The 27,960-nt window shown below is 36.7% G+C and overlaps 1 protein-coding gene across 10 annotated transcripts in view; it reads left to right on the top strand.

The window, feature by feature from the left end:
- UBR2 (ubiquitin protein ligase E3 component n-recognin 2) overlaps positions 1 to 27,960 on the top strand; it is a 123,399-nt gene that overhangs the window by 77,970 nt on the left and 17,469 nt on the right. For 6 of the 10 annotated variants that reach the window (XM_032862166.1, XM_032862164.1, XM_032862161.1 and 3 more), the window contains 21 exons: positions 148 to 209; positions 840 to 950; positions 1,958 to 2,023; positions 3,595 to 3,717; positions 3,831 to 3,894; positions 4,845 to 4,969; positions 7,957 to 8,009; positions 8,972 to 9,074; positions 10,202 to 10,250; positions 10,646 to 10,800; positions 12,469 to 12,571; positions 15,530 to 15,639; positions 15,747 to 15,827; positions 16,160 to 16,338; positions 17,061 to 17,260; positions 19,227 to 19,320; positions 19,992 to 20,153; positions 21,636 to 21,739; positions 22,435 to 22,513; positions 24,996 to 25,144; positions 25,492 to 25,547. In XM_032862166.1, coding sequence (XP_032718057.1) covers positions 148 to 209; positions 840 to 950; positions 1,958 to 2,023; positions 3,595 to 3,717; positions 3,831 to 3,894; positions 4,845 to 4,969; positions 7,957 to 8,009; positions 8,972 to 9,074; positions 10,202 to 10,250; positions 10,646 to 10,800; positions 12,469 to 12,571; positions 15,530 to 15,639; positions 15,747 to 15,827; positions 16,160 to 16,338; positions 17,061 to 17,260; positions 19,227 to 19,320; positions 19,992 to 20,153; positions 21,636 to 21,739; positions 22,435 to 22,513; positions 24,996 to 25,144; positions 25,492 to 25,547 — 2,228 coding nt within the window. Of the gene's footprint in view, positions 1 to 147; positions 210 to 839; positions 951 to 1,957; positions 2,024 to 3,594; positions 3,718 to 3,830; positions 3,895 to 4,844; positions 4,970 to 7,956; positions 8,010 to 8,971; positions 9,075 to 10,201; positions 10,251 to 10,645; positions 10,801 to 12,468; positions 12,572 to 15,529; positions 15,640 to 15,746; positions 15,828 to 16,159; positions 16,339 to 17,060; positions 17,261 to 19,226; positions 19,321 to 19,991; positions 20,154 to 21,635; positions 21,740 to 22,434; positions 22,514 to 24,995; positions 25,145 to 25,491; positions 25,548 to 27,960 lie in introns of those variants that run through there. The other 4 variants (XM_032862165.1, XM_032862169.1, XM_032862170.1 and 1 more) reach the window with 4 other exon arrangements.

Below are 27,960 nucleotides of genomic sequence, written 5' to 3'. Positions count from 1 at the left end.
ATAGATCCAATTCATTTTTTATCTTACTTTGTAATGAGATAGGTTCACAAAGAGAAAAAGTAGATACGAAGTGGAATGGATATTTAGAACTTTTTTCTAAATTATTTGCATTTGTAGAAATGCTTTTTTGTTTGTTCTCCTATGCAGGTTTACATGTATTATTAAGCAAAAGCGAAGTGGCATACAAATTTCCAGAACTCCTACCTCTAGTAAGTAATCCTAACATTTAAAAGTAAATGCCTATTTATTATGTTTCATGTACTTGAAATTACTTTGAAACAAACTTTATTAATCAGGGTTCTGGAGAAAAAACAGAACCAATAGAAGATTGTGTGCACGTGCATGTTCACAGGGGTATGTAAGTATGGAGAGAGAAAAAGACAAAAAATTGACTTATTGTAAGGAATTGGCTTATACAGTTATGGGGTCTGGCAAGTCTGAAATATGGAGACCCAAGGAAGAGTTCATGTTGTAGTCTGAGGTCCATAGGCATTCTGGAAACCAAATTTCTTTAGCCGTGGTTGGGGGACCTCCGTGTTTCTCTTAAGGCCTTTAACTAATTGGATTTACATTACGGTGGGTAATGTGCTTTACTCAGAGTATGGTGATTTAAATGCTAATCACATCTACAAAATACTTTTCACAGCAACATGTGGATTGGTCTTAATCAAAAGCTGGGTACCATGGCGTAGCCAAGTTAACACATAAAATTAACCATCACGCAAACATTCTTTAAGTAATTTTGACTGCTGTTTTATATAGTTTCCATCACTATCACCCTGTCTTCTTTATACAGTTGAGATTTTTATGGATTAAAAACAATTTTTTTTTATATACAGAGTGAACTTAGCCCACCCATGTTGATAGAACACCCTCTTAGATGTCTTGTTTTATGTGCCCAAGTACATGCAGGCATGTGGAGAAGAAATGGGTTCTCTCTAGTAAACCAGGTAAGTGTTTTTTAGTTCATGAAGAGATTTCAATCCATCTATTCCTTTGGCTTCTGGGAAGGTTGTAATTTTCACTATACTTAAGTCATTGAAAGTTGAGTATCTATATTAAAATTGTTCAAGAGGATAAAAGTAATGTTAAACCAAAAAGTTTCTTAGAACTCTTATTCATACTTTGTCAAGAAACAATATCAAAAATAGAAATGAACTTAAGTTTCTTGATTTTTTTAACTTGAATCATTTTTAGAACAGTTTTACAAAACATAATGTAGTAAAAATCCAGATTTCATCTATTTAAATAAAATTGTGCTAAAAGTTGAAAATTTTCTTAGAAACTAATGGTTACCAGAGGGGAAGGGGTATGGGGATGGGTTAAATGGGTGAAGCAGAGTGAGAGGTATAAGTTTCCAATTACGGAATGATTAAGTCACGAAGATGAAAGGCACAGCATAGGGACTCTAGTCAGTGGTATTGTGATAGTGTTAAATGGCGACAGATGGCGGCTACACTTGTGAGCACAGCATAACTTAATGGACTTGTCCAGTTATTATGTTGCACACCTGAAACTAATGGAATATTGTGTGTCAACTGTACTTCAATAAAAAAAAAGTTCTATGACTATAGCTCTGAAATTGAGGTTTTATTTTTAGACCTTATCAAGGCTTGGTATAGGGTTGGGTTTGGTTTTGTTTTCATTCTTCATAGCCATAAACCTTATAGAAAAGTAGTTTTGTTGGGGAAACCAGAAAGTTGGTTGCAAAATGTGGGCTATAAAATGAATACTGAAATCTGGAAATTTCTAATTAATTAATCTCTGTGAGGATAGTATTAACTGTTGAGAGAACCACATGTGTGTGTGTGTGTGTGTGTGTGTGTACATGCATGCATGTGCGTGTGCATCTGCGTTCACACTTGCATTAAACCCATGTGCTATTGGGGATTGGGGAGGGGAGGAAGCTGCACAAATAAAAACCTATTTACCCAATATAATCAATTTTTTTTTTTAGATATATTACTACCATAATGTGAAATGCAGACGTGAAATGTTTGACAAGGATATAATAATGCTTCAGGTAATGAATTAAAAGCATTAAACTTAGAGGTTGTAGGAAATGTTTTTCTTCTTGTCATTTCCACAGAACCCAGTCACTTATGATTACTCCCAAATCTGTAGCTTTAGCCTAGCCCTGTCTACTGAGCTCTAAACTCATGGCTAACAGCCTGTAGAACATTTCCATCTAGATTTCTTGGACACATTTCAGATTTAATATATTCAAACTAACTCCTCTTATTTCCTCCATACCTTCCTTCTATCTTGGGTTTCCTACCTCAGTATATTGTTTAACAATCTATACAGTCATATAGTTGAGTCAGAAACCTGAAAGCCATCTTTTTCTTCATTGTCCTCTGGTTAAAGACCCCAGACCCCAAGGCTTATGAAACTTAACTATGTTAAAATTCCCTGAAATTGCCATGCTCTCTCTTAAGTCTTAAATTCTGCACATCTGTTTCTTTTGCTCCCCAGTTTGCCCACCCCACCCCCTTCCTTTTCTGTTCACCTTGCAACTTGTCTTCCTGCATGTCTTAGTGTTTAGTGTCACTTTCACCAGAAAGCTTTCCCCAACACACAGAAATGTAGCTAAATATCCCATTTGGGAAGTCCCATAGCATGGTGTTCATCCCCACCATAGCATTTACAGCTCTGGATCAGCAGTTGCCAATTTACTTTGTGTCCCCTCCGCTAAACTATGGCAACTGTATCTTAGTCCCTTTTTGTCCATTGTTCAGATAGCATAATCCCATAGTAGTTGTTCCATATTATTGATGAGTAGATTTAAAAGTGATAGGAAAGGTTATGAAATGTAAATTTCAAAAATGATTGGCTCAAAATAAAATACGAGTTGATTTAGAATTTATACAAATGGAATTAAAGAAGAATTAAAACTAATATTTAAATGCTGTTTCAGGGGCACCTGGATGGCTCAGTGGGTTAAAGCCTCTGCCTTTGGTTTAGGTCATGATCTCAGGGTTCGGGGATCGGGCTCTCTGCTGGGCAGGGAGCCTGCTTCCCTTCCTCTCTCTCTGCCTGCCTCTCTGCCTACTTGTGATCTCTGTCTGTCAAATAAATAAATAAAAAATCTTTTAAAAAAATAAATAAAAGCTGTTTCATTTAGTATAGTTTTTATCACCAAAAATTAGTTTGAGAGTTCTCCTTAACAACTTAGTATTAGGTAAATAAGAAGTACTAGAAGCTTAATTGCCATAGCACATTTCTCTCAGAGTCCATGCACTACTAGAGAGTGATAAGAGAGCCCAGAGATAAAATTTCAGAACTGAATTTATAGGGTTGCAGTTAAGTCAGAGCATTAAAAAGCAAGAGAACATATAGTCCGTGTTATTCCAATGGGTAGGGTTAGGGTGTTTTGTTTTGTCTCTACTTTATTTTGTTTTACCAGCTTAGATTCTTGTCCACACTTGTAGCTTCAACAGGTAGGGAATTGACTGGGGGGGTTTCATCTTTTATAGTGATTGGTGAATAAGTAAGCTTGTTTCACTTATTCAACCCAAAATATCTTTCACTAATTGTTTAGTAACCCTTTTAACCTCCCTCTTTTCCTTTATTTCAAACATTAAAAAAAAAAAGACAGGTGTCTCCATGATGGATCCAAATCATTTCCTGATGATAATGCTCAGCCGTTTTGAACTTTACCAGATTTTCAGTACTCCAGACTATGGAAAAAGATTTAGCTCTGAGATTACCCATAAGGTAAGAGCATGTTTTATAAGACCACAATACATTATTAAAGAAGTATCTTTCATTCTTTTTGGATGTGTTTGTATTTGTATCTCTGAACTTTCTCTCCCTTCCACTTGTTACAGGATGTAGTTCAGCAAAACAACACTCTAATAGAAGAAATGTTGTATCTCATTATAATGCTTGTTGGTAAGTTTGGATTGTTTGCGACATTTATCAATTACATTGGCTTTTGTGATAAGAAATAGTTCCAAGTTTCTAAGTTGCAGTTCTTTTGTTTGAGCAGTTCTTCAGTTTCAGGGGAAGATTAGAGCATCCGTCTCTTTCTCCCTTCCAGTTACTGTAGCACTGAGAGAGATAATGCCTTGGTGCTTTGGAAGAAGAGAGTGAAAGTGCTGAAGCAGAATAATCTGAAAGGCTCTTTGTTGAGAAAAAAGTAGGACAGGAGAGTTTAGCAAGTAAAAATAAGATGTTTAGGAGCTATTTACTGTTACTTCATATCTTAAGCATGTTTCTTTCTGTGGTTTTGTGTTGCAGAACTGTCATCTTGGCTTTTAGATAGGATAAAAATAAGTTAATAGAGACCTGTGGCTAACAGATGCAGATTTCTTCTCTTATTGCCTGTATTTTCAGTCCTGTCACCACCATCTTTCCTGTTCTATTACTTTACCTTCTCTACCTCCTCTACTGTTTTAGACTCTGTAGTCCGTACAACAGAGCACCCTGGCTTCTGTCAGGGGGTGATCTTATTTGCCACTAGATAGAAGGACAGAGGAAGGCTCTCCCTCCCTGCTACCTGTGGCAGATGGAGTGAAAGCAGTTTCCTAGTCCTCTGATTACAACTACTGCTCTACCAGTTATTGACTACATCTAGTCCCTTCCTGCCTTCTCATCCCATTCTTTCAAAATAGCATCCAGAGTTTTCTCTGTGCTGCCCAAAGCCTGTACTCACCTGTTGTGTCTGAGCCTCAGAAGTATGGTTAGGAGCTGCTCTCACTCTAGCTTGTTGCCAAACCAATTATTACTTTCCTACTGCACAGAAAGAAAAATACATTATTGTATTGCACCGATTAAAAGTATATGCTGCTTAAGTATTGTGATTATGTTAAATGTGTGTATATGTACTTTTGCACTAACAGGAGAGAGATTTAGTCCTGGAGTTGGACAGGTAAATGCTACAGATGAAATTAAGCGAGAGATTATCCATCAATTAAGCATCAAACCTATGGCCCATAGTGAATTGGTGAAGTCTTTACCTGAAGATGTAAGTACCTACATCTTACAAAAGAAATTATGGAAATTCTTCCTTTCCTGACAGGCTAGTATGTTTAGATTTACTTCCGTATACCTTTTCCACAGTGGTAAAGACCGCAGTTCTAGGACAACTGTAATTCCCAGTTACTCTTACTAGAAATAATTAGAGGGGTACTTGGCTGGTTCAGTTAGTAGAGCACGAGACTCTCTGATCTTAGAGTTGTGGGTTTGAGCCCCACACTAGGTGTAGAGGTTACTTCATTTTTTTTCTTTTTCTTTCCTTTTTTTTTTTTTTTTTTTTTTTTTTTTTATGGGGGGGAAACAAAAAAAAGAATACTAGTGACTGGGAATAGACCGCAGCATAAGAGTAGAATCTTTTACAGTGAATTCTTAGAAGAGGTAAGGATGCTGAATAAAAGTAAACCTGATCTTGAAAACTGAATTTATTTATCCAGTAGACAGGGTTTATTATTGAGTCCTTACTACAAAGTTGCCATGGGTGGTGATAATGCTTTACAACTTCATATATTGGAGAAGGAAGTGAGAAAAATCTGTTCATCTGTATTGAGGATACTAACGTTTTTCAGAACTTTTTCCTTCTGAAGCATCCAAAAACTCTCTTTAGGGAGCCATCTCTTTCATTTTAGTGAATGTTACTTTATATTACATTGCATTCATGGGCTAATTGTAACTGTTTACCGCCTAGGATCTCAAGTTCCCTGGCCACCTGTTTTTCAGCCACAGGGCTTTTCCAGATAGATACCCAATACTTGTAGTTAGGAGAGATCCTTATTTCCTTGAGGCTTTTCAAAATGCGCCCCCAAATTTGAAACGTAGATCAAAACTTTCAACTTTAATGTTCATTCTTCTGGGATTTAAACCTGTATTTGTTGCATAATAATACTTCCTTTAAACTTTATATTATGAAGTTTTAACTATCTATAGAAATAGAAAACATAGTGTAACAAAACCCAACACCAGTTTTAACCAGTCTTGTTTTATCTATACCCGAACCACTAATCCCTGCATGCCCACTGGATTATTTTGTTAAGAATACTAGGTTTAGGGACACTTGGGTGGCTCAGTCGTTAAGTATCTGCCTTTAGCTCAGGTCATGATCCCAGGGTCCTGGGATCGAGCCCTACATGGGGCTCTCTCCTCAGTAGGAAGACTGCTTCTCCCTCTTCCACTACCCCTGCTTGTGTTCCTTCTCTTGCTGTGTCTCTGTCAAATAAATAAATAAAATCTTAAAAGAAAAACAAAGTTTACCTGCAGATGATACATAGTCTCCACCACCCAACCAAAACTACAAAATGAATTTGCCACAGGGGAGGAAAAATGAACCAAAACTTCCAAGACCCTACGTTTTTTCTTAAAGTACCTTAAAAAGGAAAATTTGTATTTTTTATTATATTTTATATTTATGTACATATTGCTAGTGCTCAGCCATGTTTAATGATCTTGGATGACCAAACCAGCCTTCAAAGCATCTTCTGTCCTGCTTCTGACTTTACTTGTGTGTGACCATGTTCATTATCATTTCAAAGGAGAGAAAAAAGATCTTATTAAAAAAAAAAAAAAACAGCAACCAAAAAACCAGTCTTATTCCAAGCATAGCAGTAACTTTTTTTGTATGTGCTTAGCTGTAATACAAGTAGTTGGTTTATATGAGATCGTTAAAAAGGTCAAAGATGAAGATTTCTTTTTTTTTCCTTTTTTTGTTTATGAAGTTTCCTGGCCAGGGGTGGGGGATGGTTGGCCTATTTGATGTATGTGTAAAACAGTGTTGTACAACAAATAAGCCAAAATTTTATTTTGCTGAGTTGTTCTAACCTCCCCCAAAATTAAAAAACCAGAATGCAAGGCTTACCATTTCATCTATAAATAGAACTGTATATATGTTAAAACAGTGGTTCTCAACCAGGGATAGTTTTGCCCTCCAGGAGACATTTGGCAGTGTCACTGCTCAGGGCAGGGCTGTATGGTGCTCCTGGCAGCCGGTGAGCAGAGGCCAGGGGTACAGTTAAATATCCCGCAATCCATAGGGCAGACCCCCACAACAACAAATTATCTGATGCAAACATCAACAGTGCCAAGGTTGAGAAACTGGTCTAAAAGGACTTTTAGAAAAACCCATCTATCCCTATGCTGTGATGAAAGAACAATAATTAATAATTTCTTAATATCACTAAATACCTGGTCAGGATAAAAATTGCTCCTACTTTTTTATACAGGATATGAATCCTGAGTTGTTAGATGAGGAAGCAATTACAGTTTCACTTAGACTTTAGAATAAAGAAGAATATAATTTGGGGGTGGGAAGAGAGGCAGAGGAAGAAGGAAAGAGAGAACTCAAGCAAGCTCCATGTCCAGCACAGAGCCCAACACAGGGCTCGATCCCAGGACACTGATCATGACCTGAGCCAAAGTTAAGAGTCAGACACTTGACCGAGCCACCCAGGCATCCCAAGAGGAATATATGCTAAACAGCATTTTAAAGTACATCTGGTACAACACGATGGCAACTCTATTTACCAAACATCTTTGACCAGAGAATTCTTTAATCAGAATTCGTATTAACATCTTTTTATAAGTAGGATATGATTTAGGAAATGCTGTTGTACTAAAAATAGATAAGGAATCAGTGTAACTTTCACAAAATAGTATAAATATCTTACATAAATTTTGTTTAAATATTATGTGTACTTTGTGTTTTTAGCTTAATTCCTTTTGAAAGCTGTTGCCTTGAGTCCATATAGTAATGACTTGTTTTTAATTATATGAGTCTGACTGAATGTTAGGTTACAAAATAAGTTTCCCTGTTTATAATTAAAAATTATGTTTACTATGGAATCCTCATCTGTAAAAAATTTGGGAAAAATAATATATCTGCTTCATACGATTGCTGTAAGTCGTAAGGAGAGAAAAGCACGATGTTCAAAGTGCTAGCCGATACTGTTAACATGAAACGCACTTACTTGTTTCTCGTACTGTTAGGAGAATAAGGAGACTGGCATGGAGAGCGTAATTGAAGCAGTTGCCCATTTCAAGTGAGTTTATTTCCGGTTTTTTTTCTGTTCCATTTTTTTAATATAAATTAATTTTTCTTAGTGTTTCCTTTGATGGAACTGAGAATGAAATTGTTCCTTTCAGAGAGTGACAGACATTTTCAGATACTTAGTTCTGAACTAGATTTCTGTCATTTCACTCTTCTGATCTAGCTCTGCACTCAGCAACCTAAACTGGTTTACGAGAATCTTCACTGTGCTCAGAACCAGTGTTCCTGATAGTTTCAGATAATTGACATTAAACTGGCAGGTGATATAAGTCAATGCATTGAGTTTTCTTAAAACTGCTTTATTTGTTTCCATTTGAATGTGCCTCCTAAGTTGCAAAATGCGCTCTCAGTACTGCCTGCACTCTCTGGAGGCCAGGGTGCTGCCCAGTAGGTAAATTAGTCGATCCCCCTGAGGGTGGTTGAGGCAGTTCCTCACTCCTGCTTTGTCCTTGCTCCCACCCCACCTGTGATGACTTTGTTTTGTTGATTATAAAGATACAGTAATGCCTTTAGAGAAAATACAGAAATATATATATATAAACATTCCCTAACCCTTAAAATTGTACCTACTTTTTCCACCTGGTAGAACTTACCAGAGACATCTTTATACATCAAAATTTAGAAATTATTATCACTTTTAGTGATGTTCAGCTGTGTGGCAGTGTCATAATGTGTATAACGTATTTCCTGCTGTTAGCCTTTGAATTGTCACTATAATAAGGACCATCACATTCACCTGTCCAGTTAGGATAAATTCAAAGTGGATGTGTCCGATAGGACGATGCATGTAGAGCTTTGCATGTAGGTTACCAAATTAGCCCACAGAAAATAGTACCAGTTTACGTTCATCAGCAGTAAATGAGAACTCTGCTTTTTTATTATGTTATCTAAGACTGTCTCATAAATTAGGGTGTGACTTTAGTAATAATATTTTAAGGACTTTTTTTTCCATAGAAAACCTGGATTAACAGGACGAGGCATGTATGAACTGAAACCAGAGTGTGCCAAAGAGTTCAATTTGTATTTCTATCACTTTTCAAGGGCAGAGCAGTCCAAGGTAAATGGGAAAATAAAAAGTGTACTGGGGAAGAGCTGTGTGTGTTTATTTGATTTGTTTCTCCTAAACAACTTTTACTGTCTTTCAGAGATTAAAAAAGGATACATTTTTATTGTAGGAAATTTGAAAAGTATAAAAAGCTATAATGAAGAAAGTAGAGATTACCTAAAAATACCACCACCTAACACCTCCCTCCCGCCATGTATACTACATACATTTATAAGATCTATATAATTGTATCATAAACCATACATATATAATTATATTTTATTGGCTTTTGAAGAGAAATTGTCAACGTGTATAATAGTTAAGCTATTTTATGCTCATTTCAGAATTGCTACTACTTACCACTCTGCTTTTCCATAGTACTTTATGGAATTTTCCTTGTGATTCTTGGCTAAATTTTCTCTTTTAGCAATCTGTTTTGTTTTTAAGATTTGCTTATTATTAGAGCGGTAGACTGCACACACACATGGGAGCGAGAGGGGAGAGGGTGAGGAAGAGAATCTCAGGCGGACTCCCCACAGAGCACAGAGTCTGATACTTAACCAACTGAGCCACGCAGGCACCCTAGCAGTCTACTTTTAAAATACTTTTTCAGGGCTCCTGGGTGGCTCAGCGGGTTAAAGCCTCTACCTTCAGCACAGGTCATGATCCCAGGGTCCTGAGATGGAGTCCCGCATTGGGCTCTCTGCTCAGCGGGGAGCCTGCTTCCCCCGCCCCCTCTTCTCTCTCTGCCTGCCTCTCTGCCTACTTGTGATCTCTGTCAAATAAATAAATAAATCTTTAAAATAAATAAAATACTTTTTCATAAATGGCATTAATTAAACATGAAGCTTTGTTTAGTTTTGGATGCATGTCATAGAGTTTAAGCCTAAATAATATTTTGGTTTGATTTGTACATGTTTCCTCTACGTTTTAAAATAAGAAAGAACTCCTTGGGGCTTGGTGGCGGTGAGTAGTGAGGGGAAAAAAAAATAACTTAGATGTGTCATTTGGGGGCTGGGGAGAGCACTATAAAACTAATAGTAAATATCAAAAGATAATATGACAAAGATTAACTTAATGTTTTAGATATTAGGTTGTTATGTATTACTAATTCCCTGTCCAAATTTCTTTTTTATTAGGCAGAGGAAGCTCAACGAAAATTGAAAAGACAAAACAGGGAAGATACAGGTATTTTTAATCTTTCTAAAAATCTCTTGTCTCTTCTACGTGTTAAATGCTGTTTTCTATTGACTATGATTATCCTTGGTGAAGTGGAAGATGTAAATGTATGCTTTCCAAGTGAACATTCAAAAGACTCATAAATATGCAAATATAGAAATAGGCTATACTGAGTCATCTCTGGGTTAATGGTTTTATCTCAGATCCTAGGATATTTCTAGGGAAAAGACTTCCCTTTGTACTGCTACTATTAATGTAGCTGTTTTTATGCATTTGATCTTGAGAAGGTAAAATACAGCTTTAAGATGTATTAATATCCTTTGAGTGAAGACTATCTAAAGATAGGGTCTTTTTTTTTTTTAAGCGTGTTCTACAAAAGAAACCAATAATAACCTTATTTTCAGCACTTCCACCTCCAGTTTTGCCTCCATTCTGCCCTCTATTTGCAAGTCTGGTAAACATTTTGCAGTCAGATGTGATGTTGTGCATCATGAGGACAGTCCTCCAGTGGGCTGTAGAACATAACGGATATGCCTGGTCTGAGTCCATGCTGCAAAGGGTAGGTTTAAAAACATTTATTGTTTAAATTTTAGTGCTTTTTTAATAAAAGCAAAGTATTCTTGTCAATATCTAGATATAGACAACTAAGCACTAAATGTAGTGATGTTTAAATTTGAAATATAGTAATATTATTACTGCTTTTGTATCTGACATTGAAAATGGTAGTCTGGCAGATATTTTTTATACCAGTTGGTTGTGATTACCTTGGTCTTATTGGCCAGTCTTCTTCTCGTTGATTGTTAATGATAGGTCTCTGTTTATGCAGTACTCTGATATTTGTATAATGTCATATCTTCAACATTTTTTTTAATTTAATCCCCTCAAAAACCCTGTGGGCTCATCAGTATCTGTATTTTACAATTGAAGAAATTGAAACTCAGAGACATATGGTCTGTAGCTAATAAGTGGCATGTCTAGAACCTTGTTGTATTTTATTTTGTAGCCTTGATGTGAGTCATTCTTCTACTGTTTATTTCATTGAATTCACACAATACCCATTTGGGTAGATACAACTTTTTCCATTGTATAGATGAGGAAGTCAAGTTTCAATGAGATTCACGTAACTTGTCCATGTTACTCAACTAGTTAGTAACATAATAGTAATTAATCAGTTAATGGAATTAGCCTGTTCTGTGCCTTATTCTGTGGTGTGTACTTTTACATTCGTACGATGTTTGCAATTCTCAAAACTCTAAAGGGAACCTTTTTTTTTTTCCACTTTAAAGTTGATGAAATTAGGCTCAGATTCCCTGAAGGCATGTTACCTTGAAAGCTGTGAAGCCAGGATGCAAATGAAAGCACGCATTCTTCGAGAGTCATCCTCCAAAACTATTTTTCTTTCCATTGTCTCAGCAGGCTCAAGTGTCTCATTGGCTAAGATACATATATACTTACACACCCCTCCCATTTATAAACAGACACTTAAAATGTAAAAACAGAGCTGTGGTCTACTAGAGACCATCATTATGTGAGCAGAGGAGTTGTAGGAAATGATGGAGAAAAAAAGAACAGCTTTTACCTTTTGTGTACATTTGTTTCATGTCCTTCAAGTTAACCTAGTTCATCCAACTCTCTGACATCCACAGTAGCTTTTTGTGTGGGGAAACATACAGACACCACACAGGTATCTCCTTCCAAAATTGGGAAGCAGGATAAGAGCAATAAAAATGCAAATAAGATCAGTGTAATTTTATATTTTCTTAGAAATCTAGTAAGGAATTTTTTGTGAGATATAGGGAATAACTGTAAACACCTTCAATAATTATGTGGCATTAAATTGAAAGTATGTATCTTTCTGAGATGATTAAGATTTTTAGTCCTTAGAGAAATTTAACTAGAGAGTATTATAGACCAGATCATTACCTGATAGATGCTTTCAGCTCTAATTATTTGGCCACCGATCCTTAGAAGATTTTTTTTCTAAGACTGTAGTATAGGGATGTGTATGAACTTACCCTAAGAATATGCGGTTGAATTTTCTTCATAGCTGATGTAGAAATTTTTGTTTCCTTACTGAGAATTTTTTTATCAGAAAATGAAATTTAGAGTTTGAATTTAATAGTTAGTCTTTAGTAGTTTGCTTTATCTTTTTCCAGTGGTGAATTCATTTTTGTTACTATATACTTGGTTTTTGATTTACTAAAAGTTACAAAACGTTTTATTCAAGGTGTTACATTTAATTGGAATGGCACTACAAGAAGAAAAACAGCATTTAGACAATGTCACAGAAGAGCATGTAGTAACATTTACCTTCACTCAGAAGATATCAAGTACGTATATACCTTTTACTAAATTAATTCAAGATACTAGTGATTTTAAATATGTAATATAGGGGCACCTGGGTGGCTCAGTTAAGTGGCTGCCTTCAGCTCAGGTCATGATCCCAGAGTCCTGGAATTGAGCCCCACATCAAGCTTCCCACTTAATGGAAAGCCTGCTTGTCCCTCCCCCTCTGCCTGCTACTCCGCAAACTGTGCTCGCTTGCTCTCTCCCTGTCAAATAAATACTTAGAAAGAAAATTTTTTTAATAAATATGTAATATAACCTCTTATTTGCTCATACAGATTCAAAATAAATTTAAATCCAGATTTCTGAGATTATATATATTTATCTGTGTTAAAGGTACTATATGAGATCCTGATGTATTTTCATAAAAACACATAGTTTTAATTCATAAACTGAAAACATTAATGAGGAGTCACTAGCTTGAAGTCAGTATGGCACATGCATTTAAATAATTCTCAGATGCGCTTTAAAAACACAAAGTATGCTATCAGGATTTCACTTTTAAATTATTGCTGTTACCTTATAAAGACATAATGAAAATAAGAGAATTAGCTATAGGGGGCACCTGGGTGGTTCAGTCAGTTAAGAAAATTATAGTGGATTAGATTATCATTTTGTATATAAGGTAACATGACTTTTTTAGAAGGCCAGGAGACATTTTTTCCTATCTTTTTATTATTAAAAAGTTTAAACATATAGGCAAAAGTTGGTAAAGCAAACATCCATACACCTGCTACCTAGATTCAGTAGTTAGTATTTTGCTATATTTGCTTTAATATTTGCACACTTCTTTAAACCATTTGTTTTAGCCATCATATTTTACCTCTGAAGAAAAGCTTTTCCAGGGTGCCTGGGTGGCTTAGTCGTTCAGCATCTGCCTTCAGCTCAGGTCATGATCCCAGGGTCCTGGGATCAAGCGCTGCTTCAGGCTCCCTGCTCAGCTGAGAGCCTGCTTCTCTCTCCTTGTATTCCCTCTCTTGCTGTCTCTCTCTCTCTCTGTCAAATAAATAAATTTTTTTTAAAAATCTACTGATTTTCAGAATAAGCAGTTGGTTTAGTAGTTACCTTCAGTGGTGACAACTGTGAATCTTTTTCATTTGCTTGGGATTGTTATGCTTTATTTTTTTAATATTACTCTTGGGTTTTTATTCTCTGTCTTTGAGTCACATATGATCAAGTCTCCTTTAAAAAAAAATTCTTTTTGATGCTCAAACTGCCAGTTTTGGTCACTGGGAATCTGTTCAGTTGGCTTCACTGCCCTTTTGACCCAAGCCCACTAGTATTTGAGCACCTGCACCTTGCTTTCTGGCACAAAAGATAACCCAGGCTCATCTTATACTTTCCCTGCCCCAGACAGGTGTGCAATCAAGCATTTACTGAGATACTTATGGATTTATGCTGGTATACTAGGAGTTACAGCAGTCAGTATAATGGGTAATATGACCCAGTAGAGGTAGTATAATGGATGATATGGTTTTGTTTGCTGCTGGATCTCTATTTTTCCCCTTTTTGCCCTCACATAGAAAAGTGGGAGAATGAGGGGAAACTGCCTTTCCATACTGAAGACTTTGTTCTTAGGTGCCAGCCTTTCCCTGCTCTTTTCTCTCAGTATTTCTTTCTATGGATTAGCATTGTATGTTTTGCCCCCTTCATCTCCAGGGCTTTTACTTCAGGATAACCACACAGAAAACTGCCTGATTTCATCCACTTACCACTATACAATCCCAGATTCTCTCTCTCTTTTTCTTTGTCTCTCTTTCTTTCTTTCAACAAACAACCTTTTTCTTTAGACATTTCTCATATTTCTCTTTAAACATTTTATTTAATTAAAGCACACTGTTTAGAGCGAAATCCCTAAACTATAGCCATAGAACTTTATATCTGAAAGAATATTAAAGATCCCATAGTTCAGTCTCTTCCCCTCTTAAGAATATTTTGCCCAGGGGCGCCTGGGTGGCTCAGTGGGTTAAAGCCTCTGCCTTCGGCTCAGGTCATGATCCCAGGGTCCTGGGATCGAGCCCCACATCGGGCTCTCTGCTCGGCGGGGAGCCTGCTTCCTCCTCTCTCTCTGCCTGCCTCTCTGCCTGCTTGTGATCTCTGTCAAATAAATAAATAAAATCTTTAAAAAAAAAAAAAAAAGAATATTTTGCCCAAATGATGACACTTAAACCAAGAAAATCAATAACCGGACGTTCCTGACCATAGAACTAAATTAGCAAACATTAAATTACGTGTACTCTCGAGACACTGAACTTGACTTGTATGTTTTTTCCTCAAATGAAGAAATAAATTTACAGAGGAAGAAATGTATTTTTTTTATTTTTTATAAAGATTTTATTTATTTATTTGTTTGTTTGTTTATTTAAGAGAAAGAGGCAGAGAAAGCAACAGAGAGTGAGAGAAAGCACAAGCGACGAGGAGAGGGAGAAGTAAGCTGCCGGCCGAGTAGGGAGCCTGACAAAGGGCTCAATCCCAGAACCCTGGGATTATGACATGAGCCAAAAGCAGACTCTCAACCAACTGAGCCACCTATGCACCCTAAAATGCACTTTATTTTAAATCTAGGTTTTATTTAAAAGGAAAACAAGATATATTTTTACACACACATCCTTATAAATCCAGTTCATTTCTTAGACTTGGTAAAATCTCAGATCTTTTAGCTGGGTTTTTATTTAATAGCTAAAGGCTATGTTAAAATAATCATTTGGTGTAAGGTGTCCGTTTTGAATGATTAAAGCATTCTGGTTGTTAACCTGTTTGTTAAGTACAGATACATCACGTTCTCAAGAAGTATTGAAAATCTCTAGTAAGTAGAGCTATAATTAAATGATGGGCAGATGATGTTATAAGCAACCTTATCTTCTCATGCATAGTAATAAACACTGTGAAGTCTTAGCTGTTGTTATTGTGCCTTTTTTTTTTTTTTTTTTTTTTTGCTTTAGAACCTGGTGAAGCACCAAACAACTCCCCTAGTATACTAGCTATGCTGGAAACACTACAGAGCGCTCCCTACCTAGATGTACACAAAGATATGATTAGGTGGATAATAAAGGTACAATTTCCGGCATCACTGTTTTTGTGATAAACACTCAGTGTTTGTTATCTTTAAATTTTTGTAATATTTCATAGCTTCCAAATAACTGATACTTTCTGTCATAGACTTTTAATGCTATTAAGAAGATAAGAGAAAGCTCATCCACCAGTCCCGTGGCAGAGACTGAAGGAACCATAATGGAAGAGGTATGAGAAGCAAAGCATGGTCCTACTGAAGGATTGTAGCAAGTTCACTACACACAATTGATTTTATCTGTAATAAGTTGGTAGTTGATATTACTCACAAAAAAATGTGAATTGCAAAAAAATGTGCCACTATTTATCTTTATTTGTTGTAGCAAATTTTTTTTGCTCCCTGTTCTTTTTTTTAAAACAAGTCAAAAAAATCTTTTCTCTTGTTTATAAGTGACATTATAAAACAGTTTTTTAATTAGTATTTACAATCAGGGTAGTTCTGCTTTGGGGGAAAAATGTGCGTTTGGCATCTAATGGTCTAACTAAATGAAGCATACTTTCAGAGTTCAAGAGACAAAGACAAGGCTGAGAGGAAGAGAAAAGCTGAGATTGCCAGACTGCGCAGAGAAAAGATCATGGCCCAGATGTCTGAGATGCAGAGGCACTTTATTGATGAGAACAAAGAACTCTTTCAGCAGACGTTAGAACTGGATGCCTCTACCTCTGCTGTTCTTAATAATAGGTAAAAGTTTAAAAAAAAAAAATTTTTTTTTTAAATTTCTTGACCCTTGGTTCTCAAATGGGAAAGATGTTGCTTTTTTGCCTTAAAAGTACATGTTTAGTCTTAAAGTAATTTAGAAGGGTTGGTAGGTAAATTTTACAATCTCCAACTAGAGGAATTAGTCTTAGAATTTGAGTTTATTAGTATATGTTTATGAGTATATCTCTTGACTATAGATGAGATACCATGTGAACACTCAAAATGATATGTCACACAGAACACCCTTGACATTCATAAAAACATGGATGCACAGGGGCACCTAGGTGGCTCAGTTTGTTGATCATCCAACTCTTGATTTCAGCTCAGGTCGTGATCTCAGGGTCATGAGATCGAGCCCTGCATCAGGCTTCACGCTTAACAGGGAGTCTGCTTGAGATCTCTCCCTCTCCCTGTGCACTTACCCCCGCTCGCTCGCTCTCTTTTTCAAATAAATAAATAAGTCTTAAGAAGGAAAAACAAAAAAAAAAAAGAATGAGTACACTAGGTCCAATTAACTGAGTGGCTTCTGTTTTGCGTTTTGGATTGTTGTGAGGATTATAGGAGAAGGTTTGAGAAATATGAATGACTTCTGCCAGTTCAAATCATACGATGTGTTCAGTATGTGCATACCTAAAGTCCACTGTTTTATGATTAAATGGAAACTTCTTAGGCTTGTTAATGAAACGTCTGCTCTTTTATCACAGCCCTATGGTTTCAGATACGGCACTTACAGCGTTGGGCCCAGCACAAACTCAGGTCCCTGAACAGAGACAGTTTGTTACTTGTATATTGTGTCAAGAGGAGCAAGAGGTGAAGGTGGAGAGCAAGGCAATGGTTCTGGCAGCATTTGTTCAAAGATCAACTGTATTATCAAAAAACAGGAGTAAATTCATTCAGGATCCAGGTAAGTCATAGCTAGATCCTCTCCTCCCTCTTAATGATTGCCACTCAGTGTGGCACAGAAATTTTATTAAGCTGATAATAACTCCATAGGGTTGGTGGTGTCTTAGGCAGCTGTCTTAGACAGAAATTTTCCAGTTGACAGATGTGGAAACACTCCAGAAAGTTAAGTATCAGTCATGAATTAGATAGCTGGTTAATAACAGGGATTCAAAAGGAAGCTTTTCTTTGTGATATAACATTAACATAATTGGTACTTAACAGTCCCATTCTTCAATACACTTGGAAAGTCCTAATAATTAGTTGGCACATGGAAATAATAATAATTTTGTCTCCTGAATAGATCCAATATGGGATCTCTTGGGAACAATTGTGTGAGTTACCTATGTGAGAAGCAGTCCTTGAGCCAGATTCTGAGGCAAAGTAGTAATAATATCACTGATAGGGTTCCCCAGAAAACAGACTCTTAAAATAGAGATTACCAGACATTTATTCGGGATAGCCTTGGAATAAACATCTGTGGAATGGAGAGGAAGGGAGCAGGTTTGGGCAAAGGGAGAAGTTGAGCCTTCATGCAATCCCCCAAAGGCTTCATCCCACCCCACTGGAGCTCTCTAGCTGGATGGCCCTTTGGAGGTGTTCCGAGTCAGAGCAAGGGGAATAGGGTCTTTAAACCCCAACACTGATCAGTGACTGTGGGCCACCTCTGGAAAGAGGTGTGACTTTGAGCAAAGCAGTTGCCACTTACGAATAAGAGTGAAGTGCCCTCTTCCAACTGCTAAGGAGGGAGTAAGTCATTCATTCCTGCAGGGGCATCTAAGCTGCACATTATTGTTTCCACCACAGACACTTTCATATCTCTACTCTTAGACTCGTTTATATGTGCATATGCCTCGACCATTCCAGTAAACTTCTTGAGAGTGGGAACTGTGTCTTAGAATTTCCAAAGCACTTATTTAACACGTGCCTTTTACATGGTAGAATTAAAAACCCACTGGTACGATAGCTCTTTCTCCATAAGGAAAGTCTTCACAGTGTGGCTCTCAAACACCTAGTTGATAAGGATTAGTCTGCTTCATCTTAAAAAATGGTCATTTGAACTCCACGATTTGTAAATTTCATTCCAGGCCAAAGATTAAAGTTAACGGTTTTATTTAAATAGTTATTTTCTGAAGAAAAAACTTTGGCTATAAGAACGTTTCCAAATGCTTTCACAACTTACATCTGGAAATATTTTCTTTATGCTATGTAAAGCAAATTGAAACTTTAGTAATTCTTTATAGAATGCTGTGGAATTTCTAAGATCATACTAATTAATATAGAGAATTTGAAAAATTCTAAAAAGCCAGGGAGCCATCTTAAGTTTGTCTTCATGTTTTCATCTCCTTTGAATATAAAAAATTAGCACTAGATCGGACGACTGTCTAAATTATCTTATTCCCCGTCTGGGCTGCTGTCCTGGGCATTTTGTTCCCACTTTGGCTCTGTCTGATACTGTGATTGTGACTGTTCTTTGCACGAAAGTCTTTAGGCAGAATCTCCTCTAGGGGGCGTCCCGTTACTGCCAAAACACCTTTTTGTTGGAGATATGGTGACCCAGCCCCACCAAAGTATTAAAGGCAGCCCCATGAAGAACAAGTTCTGGGCTTTTGCAGGGGATGGGAGTCTCTCAGTGCCCTGAAAGCATGGAATGTTCAAAAGAGTCGAAGTACATAATACAGAATTCCAGTTTCAGTTAACAATTTAGGGATGTTTCATTTGCTCAGGGTGATAAAAATTAGAGTCCTGCTTTCTAAATAATCCAGGGTCTTGCATAAATGACTGATATCTCGAAGGAATAAACTAGCATTTCATTTCAAGTTTACAAGCCCTTATCGAGGATTTCCCAATTTAAAGTTGTACATTTATTATAGGAAGATTAAATGCTTGGTTTTTTGTTTTGTTTTTTGTTTCTTTGTTTTGTAATGCAGAAAAATATGATCCATTATTCATGCACCCTGATCTGTCTTGCGGAACACACACTGGTAGCTGTGGGCACATTATGCATGCCCATTGTTGGCAAAGGTAATTTATATTCTTAATATTAGTCAAGAGAAGCTTATCCGAACGCTCAAAATTAACTCTTTAAATAAAGGACATTTCATTCTAGAAAAAGGGAGAAAGAATTAGAGATGCTGAAGAAAAACTGCATATCACTACCTAATAACAATTAAAATTGAGCTGCTTTGTCCTGCATGTTAAAGGAGTAACTTAGAAACTTCATAGTATATCAGATATATCTTTTAATGTGGGGATCTGTATTAACTAACAAGTTGGACAAAGAAAAAAGATTTTTATGGTGGCATAAACACTAGATGAGTAATGTCTTTCCAGGGTGTTCACTCTTAACTCTAAAGGTATTAGTACTTACCTTGTTCTTACCTTGTTACTTCCTGAGATTGTCCTGGCTCCCCGACCTAAGGTGGGATAACCTCAAATTTGTTCTACTTCGGTCTATTTTCCTGCAAAATCAACAAATCAGTGGTGTTATTGTAGCACTGTGCTCATTCCGTGATCATGCACTTCACTAGCAAGTAGCCACCGGCCCTGGGAAAGTGACAAGACAGCACTGGGACCAAGAACTGTGAAGATTTTATTGTATTGTGGAAATAAAATAGTTAAAACGTAGAAGCTTGTGGCTCTCATTGAGAAAAATTACCGTTGTTTTTGATACCTCGTGTTCTCTAATTGTAAAGGTATTTTGATTCCGTTCAAGCTAAAGAACAGCGAAGGCAACAGAGATTGCGCTTACATACCAGCTACGATGTGGAAAACGGAGAATTCCTCTGTCCCCTCTGTGAGTGCTTGAGTAATACTGTAATTCCTCTGCTGCTTCCTCCACGAAATATTTTTAACAGGTAAGTTTGGGCCCATGAAACCTTTGTATTTAAGCGGTAGTTTTCTATTAAAGATAATGAGATGATAAACCAGAGAGGGGAGAAATCACTCCAGGTAATCACATTGTTTTCCCGATACATTTTTTGTAGTCATTTCTTCTGATAGACTTGTGAAATACAATTTTGGTTTTTAGAAAGGAACAGGCCAGACTTCAGTTTCTTGGTCATCCATTATAGAAGGTGTAAAATGCCCATATGTTTATGAAAACTGTTCTCCTTTATTTCTAGGACCCTACTTTAAGTATCTTCCTCATACTTTGCAAGATATGCTTGGTAAATTGGTAGGGGACGGAGGAGCCGCTCAAAGTGAATTTATTGAATATTCTAACAAATATAATTTTTTACAATTTACTGGCTGATAATACCTTCAAGAATTGGGCCAAAAAAATGAAAATCTGTTGATGTTTTTAAAATGGAAAATTTTTGTTGTTTTATGTTATTTCATAATTTGTAGGATGCTTCTAGTTAATAGAAGTATTGGATATTCTCATTTCAAATATGAATTTGATACTGTCTGCTCTTCAGATCTGGTTTTTATATCTCAGTATAGAATTATGCTATCTACCTTACATGCACAAATACTAATTTAAGTTTTGTGAATATGAATCATCCATTAATTTCTGTGCTTTTTGGATTCAACTCAAAGCAAAGTTCTTTTCAATTTTAGGAATTCAAACTATGGTGTCTTATTTATGCTACCACAAAATCTTCTTAAAACACCAGTAGAAAAAAAAAAACACACCAGTAGATTTGAGTGTAAGGTCATGCTTTTTAATCATAACAGGAAGTCATGGTGATTTATATCTATATTTGAACTAATAAATTCGTCATTGTTAGATTAAGGATTCACTGCATATAAGAAGTAAAAAATTACCTTTGTTGTGTTTCACACATCACTTTTGTTTTGTTTTGTTTTCTCATGAAGGCCAATTACATCATAGTCCTGAAGAACACAGGCTTTTTTTGGAGTCTATATAACTGGGTTTGAATGCCAGATCTGTACTTTTTGTGGTCTTAGTCAAGTTACATCGCTCTAAACCTCAGTTTCCTCATCTATAAAATGGGGAAAATAACATAACCTATCACATGAGAGTATTTTAGTAAGTCTAATACTGTAAAATGCTTTTAGTATTTGTCACATAATAAATACTAGTGGTGGTGCTATGATTGTCTAGGAATTATTAGCAAATTCCAGTACTGCGAAAAAAGTGAAATTTTTGACAAATAATGTTGTTAGCATCATAGTAACAAATAGTATCTTTTCATTTCCATTGGAAATACCTATTATTTTTTTAAGGCACCAAATTTTCCCCTACCTTTTTCTTTTTTTTTAAGTATTTGAAATGTGTTTAAATTATTATGCTCATAAGCATTTGAAGAGTCTTTTTGTATCTTAAACTAAGCAGCAACAGAATACTAAACAGTTTCTATAATCTTCTCTAGCAGGTTAAATATTTCAGACCAACCAAAACTGACTCAGTGGATTAGAACAATCTCTCAGCAAATAAAAGCATTACAGGTTCTTAGGAAAGAAGAAAGTATTCCTAGTAAGTTCTGATAAGTTCATTTTTCCCCTAAAGTCTGAGATTGTTGGAAAATGTAGCTCCAGAAGAAATTACTTAAGAATATTTTAAAAGTGAAACCTCTCATTTTAAAATTGATTTATTCTAATTTTCTTTGTCTTAATGAACTAATTTTGACTTTACATTATTCCTTATTCCTTGAAAAACATACAAGCCCATGTGACGTTTATAATAAATACTTCTCACTTATTCCCCCATTTTATTGAAGAGCTTCTGGGGGTGGGGGAATGTAACTGAGTGTTGGAGAGCCAGCTTTAGTTCATGGCGAGCCGACTCACTTTATTGTTGGTATTACCAGAGACTTCCCAAGTTTCATAAATATGTACGGCATTTAATGACCTTGCAGAAAAGCGGTCTGAGCAGAATTTCTATCATTGGATTTTATTAAAACAGAATAGCATACTCTCCTTACCTTCCCTAGCTGTGTTCTAGTGGCTCTACTATTAGGAAAGCGTAGTTGACTGTAAAAGGTGCCTTGGTCAGTCAGCTACTATTTCTCATGCTTTAAATGTACCTTAGGACAGTTTTTGTTAATGGGACTCTCCCCTGTCATTTTTTAATTTCTTTGACCTACATATATTTAGAATGAAATTTAAGACTGAAATTTACAGAACTACTATAAACCAATGATTAATAATATAAAATGCTTATTTCTTTAGATACCACTTCTTCAAAGAATTCAGAAAATATGGATGAACTGCAGCTCCCTGAAGGGTTTAGGCCTGATTTTCATCCTAAGTGAGTATATTATTTGATTTCTTTCACACTTGTTCCAGTTAAAATGAAAAATTTAGTGATTAGAATATGATTTATCAAACTAGGGAGCAAAATATTATGAGACATTGATCTTGAAATCTGAGGTTTAAGGATTACATGATAAAAACCAAAGAACCATATGACATGCTTTACTCCTACCAACCTCTTTTAGTTTGCATTGCTGACTCCCTGCTCTACCCTTTGTCTTGCTCTCCCCAGCAACAACTAATCAGTACATCTAAATCTGAACTATTCAGCTTCCCCACGAAGTCCTGTGCTTTTCTTCTGACTTTCATATTTCTGTTGAGGGCCCCACCAGTGTCTTAGTAACCCAGGATCAAACCAGAATATTTTCAGCCCTGTTTTAAGCAAATTAATTGTGAAGTGTAGTATAGATTATAGAGCCAAACTGTGACTGCTTGATTCAGTCTCCAGCAGCACTACCTACCAGCTGTGTGACTTTTTTTCAAATGCATAACCTCTCTGTACTTCAGTTTCCTAATCTATAAAGTGAGAGTACTAATATTCCCCTTGTCAATGTTGTGAGGGTAAAGTGACATGCTGTAGGTAAAGCCACCTGGCTGCCACGCCTGGCATGTACTACGTTATTATCTCAAGAAAAGCCTCGGTCCTTTGCCTTCCACATCCCCTACTTCCGTCCCCATCACCAGTCCTATGATACTGTTTATTCTGCCATTTATTTCCATATATCTAGTTAAAATGCTTAGTCGACTGTCTCTTGATTTATCATTTTTAAACCGTTACCTTTCTGTTGACTAACTGGCAATTAATTCAGCCCTCACTGCCCCTCACCAGTGCGTAGGTAGTTACTTCAGGTTTTAGTTAAATCAGTTGGCAATTTTTACATTGTAATTGTCTCTGCTGATAGAAGTTATGTGTTATGATTTTATTTCCTTATATAATTTTGCCTTTCTGGTGGTTAATAATCACCTTATGTCTTTCACGTACTTGGTTTTCTATGTGTATATTACTTTCCCCCACAGACACCCATGGTGTCTAGCTGTAGCTTTTCAAAAATACTCAGATGGATCAGATGATTTTCTGTCCTGGACCACACCCCCACGGCCTGTGTCCTCCTCCTGTACTTATCAGGACAAGGCACAGCTGTCATCCTGAGACTTCCCCTGGCCATGCCCCTCAAACTTCCCCGAATCTCATATCATGCTCTTTCTCGATTTACTTCTGATTCCTAAGAAAGGGTGCCTGGGTGTTAAATTTTCATGTTTGAAAATACATTTATTTATTTACTTGGTTGATGGCTTGGGTATAGAACTGTAGATAGAAGTAATTTTTCATCTAGATTTTAAAAGGATTGTTTTACCAAATTCTAGCATCTGTTGAGAAATTAACGCTATTCTGACTCCTGTTCCTTTGTAGTTATTACTTCTGGAAGCTGTGGGATCTTCCCTTTAATTCTCAGTGGTGCTTTGTTGTTGTGGTTAAGATTTTATTTATTTGACAGGGAGAGAGGGAACACAAGCACGAGGAGTGGGAGAGGGAGAAGCAGGCTTCCCGCTGAGCAGGGAGCCCAACACGGGACTCAATCTAGGGCCCTGGGATCATGACCTAAGCCAAAGGCAGATGCTTAACAACTGAGCCACCCAGGCGCCCCAATTCCCAGTGTTCTAAAAATTTCTCTGTGTTGTTCCTTGGTATGTGAATCTTTTCCTTATCCATTTTTGCTACATTTTCAGTAGGCTCTTTGAAGATTCCCATCCTTCAGCTATGAGAGTTGTCTGTTTCTTCGATAGTCTTCTCCTTTTGGTTTTTTGAGATAGTCCTACTGTTACCTCAGTTTTGGCGCTCTTGGACTGATCCTCTAAATTTCTCACAAATTTGCTGGGTTCTATACTGTTTCTGTTACCCCTGTATTTTTTTGTTTCTGCCTGTTCGTTTGAGTTTATCTCTTTGATGTTTGATTCTTTCCTTAAATGTTTACTGTTCCTCAGGTGGCTATTCAAAAGCTCATTGGATTCCTGGTGGGCAGGCTGGAGCTTGCTGACCTGTTAACTTCACAGTGAAATGATCAGGCCCCCACCGGTCCTTTACTTGGGATCCCCAAATGCCAGTGTGTAAAACAGCTTCCCTCTGAGGATTCTTCCCTGAAGAAACTAAAATTTGTGGCGGTGGATATACACTGCCAGTGTTCTGTAGATGGAGAAAGAGTTCAAGGGTTAACTTTAACCTTTGTTATGATTCAGTATGTAGGCTTCCACTGGATAGCTTATTTTCAGCCCTGGGCCTCACCCCTGCCCACCGAAATAAAGTATAACTCCTTTCAGGCAGAGACAGTTTGCAAGTCTCTGATTCCCACTTTGTACACTCTATTTTTAAGTAGTTTAAGTGGTTCAATTCCAGCACAGCAAATGGCTGTTAAGAAACTGAACCATTTGATTAACACGAGCACATTGTTTTGAGCTAATTCTATACATGTTCACTTCAGGAACCCTTATTCTGAGAGCATAAAAGAAATGCTAACAACATTTGGAACTGCTACTTACAAGGTGGGACTAAAGGTTCATCCCAATGAGGAGGATCCCCGTGTACCCATAATGTGTTGGGGTAGTTGTGCATACACCATCCAAAGCATAGGTAAGAGATTTACAATTGTCTCAACATTAAGTCACAAGCACGTGCTAACATGAATTATGTGTAGAAGCCTCTATTTAAATGAGATCTTTAAAGTGGCAGTAGTCTGAGGAAATAAAGACTTTGAAGCAGGAAGTAGATACTGACAAAATATTAGACTAACAGCTTATAAATTAAGCACAGCAACAACTCATTCTTGTTGGTTGAGAGGATGTATTTTCAATTTTACTTTTCATTCAGAGTTAAGTCTTGTGAAATGACTTAAAAGATTTCAAAATGTGACAATATCGTGCTTTCCAATATACATAATATCCAATTTATTTATCATCTTAACCATTTTTAATCTGCAGAAAGAATTTTAAGTGATGAAGATAAACCATTATTTGGTCCTTTGCCTTGCAGACTGGTAAGTTGTCAGTTTGCTCAGTTCACAGAATGGTGGGAATAGAAATTCAGAAGTTCTACTTTTTTTAGTTTTAAAAACCTGAACTGGTTATTTAAGCATAGGTTTATCACTCCTTTCATAGTAAAACCCATTTTCTTTAACAGTAGTGAAGAAGTCATGCTTGTTGTTTAATTTTTCATGACTTTCTTTTAAATAGACATGAGCTCTTCACATCCAGAGATCTTGGTTAAACACATGAAAAGGGGAAAAAAACTAAAAAGAGTTCTTGTTCTTGAATTTTTAATGCAGTAATTAGAAATATAAAACAGAACATACTCTCTACCACATTTGACTACCTTTTATGAGCATTATGTAGTACAAATTGATGTGAAAATAATACATTTAATACTGAGAAGAATGAGAAGGAATATACAAAGCTTGCTAATTTTTATTGTGTAGTTAGTGTCAGTGTGATAGACCGCCCTGTTATCCAAGTTTAAAATCATAAAAGTCCACTTAAGAACAAAGTCATGTAATTTTATTCATGTAGAATCACATGGGGAGTTTAAAAAATGCCTGGGCTCTACATGGGTCAATTAGAGTCTCTGGAGATGGGCCCCAGACATTAGGATTTTTTAAAAATTTCTTAGGTGCCAAGATTGACAATACAGATATAAGAGCCTAATGAAGAAACAAACAGTATAGAAAATACAGTTCAGCATGATCACTCAACAACTAGTGAATTTGCTGACTTTTGTTTTCATTGCAAACACTAGAGTCTCAGGACCCTTTTTTATCATTTAACGAATATAGATTGTGTATCAGAAGTACTCAGCTTGGGGTTGTACATTCAAATCCTCTTTGGAACATTTTAAAAATAAAAGTATCTAAACTGCTTTGGACTTGGAAAATCTGGAAGTAGACCTAGTATTAAAACCATCCTGAATTGTATCTTTATAGTAAATCAGCAGAATGGTAGTTCTTAACTATCAGATATATGATGATATAATGATATGATATATCAGAGTTGACTGTGATATTTTTCTTACAGTAAATAAGAATTGGTAATATGTTGATTATTAAAAAGGCAATCTAGCCATCTAGTTGATCAGCAGAGTTTGTTGAATTCCTCTTCTTTTATTTGTCCTGTCCCTTTCATTCGTACTCCTGCTCGTTTGGTTCATACCATTTCTGGCTTAGATTATTATATCAGTCTCTACCCTGAACCTTTTTCCTAATACAATATCAGAGGGTTCCTCCAAACAATGACTATATCTCTTAAACTTTTTTTTTAAGTATATTTAGTTATTTATTTAAGTAATCTCTGCACCCAATGTGGGGCTCAAACTCAAACTCCAAGATCAAGAGTTGCGTGCTCTACTGATTGAGCCAGTCAGACACCCCTATCTCTTAAGCTTCTTCTTTTTTTTTTTTTTAAGATTTTATTTATTTATTTGACAGAGACACAGCGAGAGAGGGAACACAAGCAGGGGAAATGGGAGAGAGAGAAATAGGCTTCCCACAAAGCAGGCAGCCTGATGTGGGGCTCAAACCCAGGACCCTGGGATTATGACCTGAGCTGAAGGCAGTTGCTTAACCAACTGAGCCCCCTGGTGCCCCTCTCAAACTTCTTAACCTGTTTCTCCATTGTCACTTCCTGCCAATCCTCACATCCATGGTCCAAGCTGACAGAATTACTGCCAGTTCCCAAATGCTAATTCCCAGGCCTTCCTCTCTGTTAGAGTACCCCAAACAGACTCCTCTTTTTGATGGCTTTTCAAGCTCTTCCTTCCCTGGGAAACCTCTGAGCCGTGCCCATGAGGGGGATATCCCTCTTCTGTGATACTACCTCCTGCAGTCATTTCCTCGCCATTTCCTTCCCCACTTCTGCTCACCCCAATCCTCCATCCATCCGCCCCCAGCCAGGACCATGAGCTTCTTGAGTGCAGGAGAAGTGGGGTAAGTGTTCATTTAAGATCTTCAAAACCGAGACTGTCATATATTAGTAGTCCTCAATATCTGGTGAACCAAACAGTGTTACAGAGAATTCGGAAAACAGAATTAAGCAGGAAGGGAAAAACTCATCAGTTCACCACCTTTTTCATTAGCATGTTGAAACTTGATTACAGTTGATACTTAACATGTAGTTTTGTTCTTGCTATATTCTTCACTTTACATCAAGATTTTTCTCATTATTGGGGCACCTGGGTGGCTCAGTCATTGAGCTTCTGCCTTCAGCTCAGGTCATGATTCCAGGGTCCTGGAATCGAGCCCTGCATTGGGCTCCCTGCTCAGCAGAAAGCCTGCTTCTCCCTCTTCCACTCCCCCTCCTTGTATTCCCTCTCTCGCTGTCTCTTTCTCTGTCAAATAAATAAACAAAATCTTTAAAAAAAAATTTTTTTTTCCTCAGTGTTGCTACGTAGTCACTTTTTTT

This window comes from Lontra canadensis, unplaced genomic scaffold, assembly GCF_010015895.1.
Source record: "Lontra canadensis isolate GAN:19392208 unplaced genomic scaffold, GSC_riverotter_1.0 scaffold23, whole genome shotgun sequence".
NCBI lineage: Eukaryota > Metazoa > Chordata > Mammalia > Carnivora > Mustelidae > Lontra > Lontra canadensis.
The sequence above is the reverse complement of the archived record's forward strand: the minus strand, read 5'-3'. Positions and strand labels throughout refer to the sequence as shown.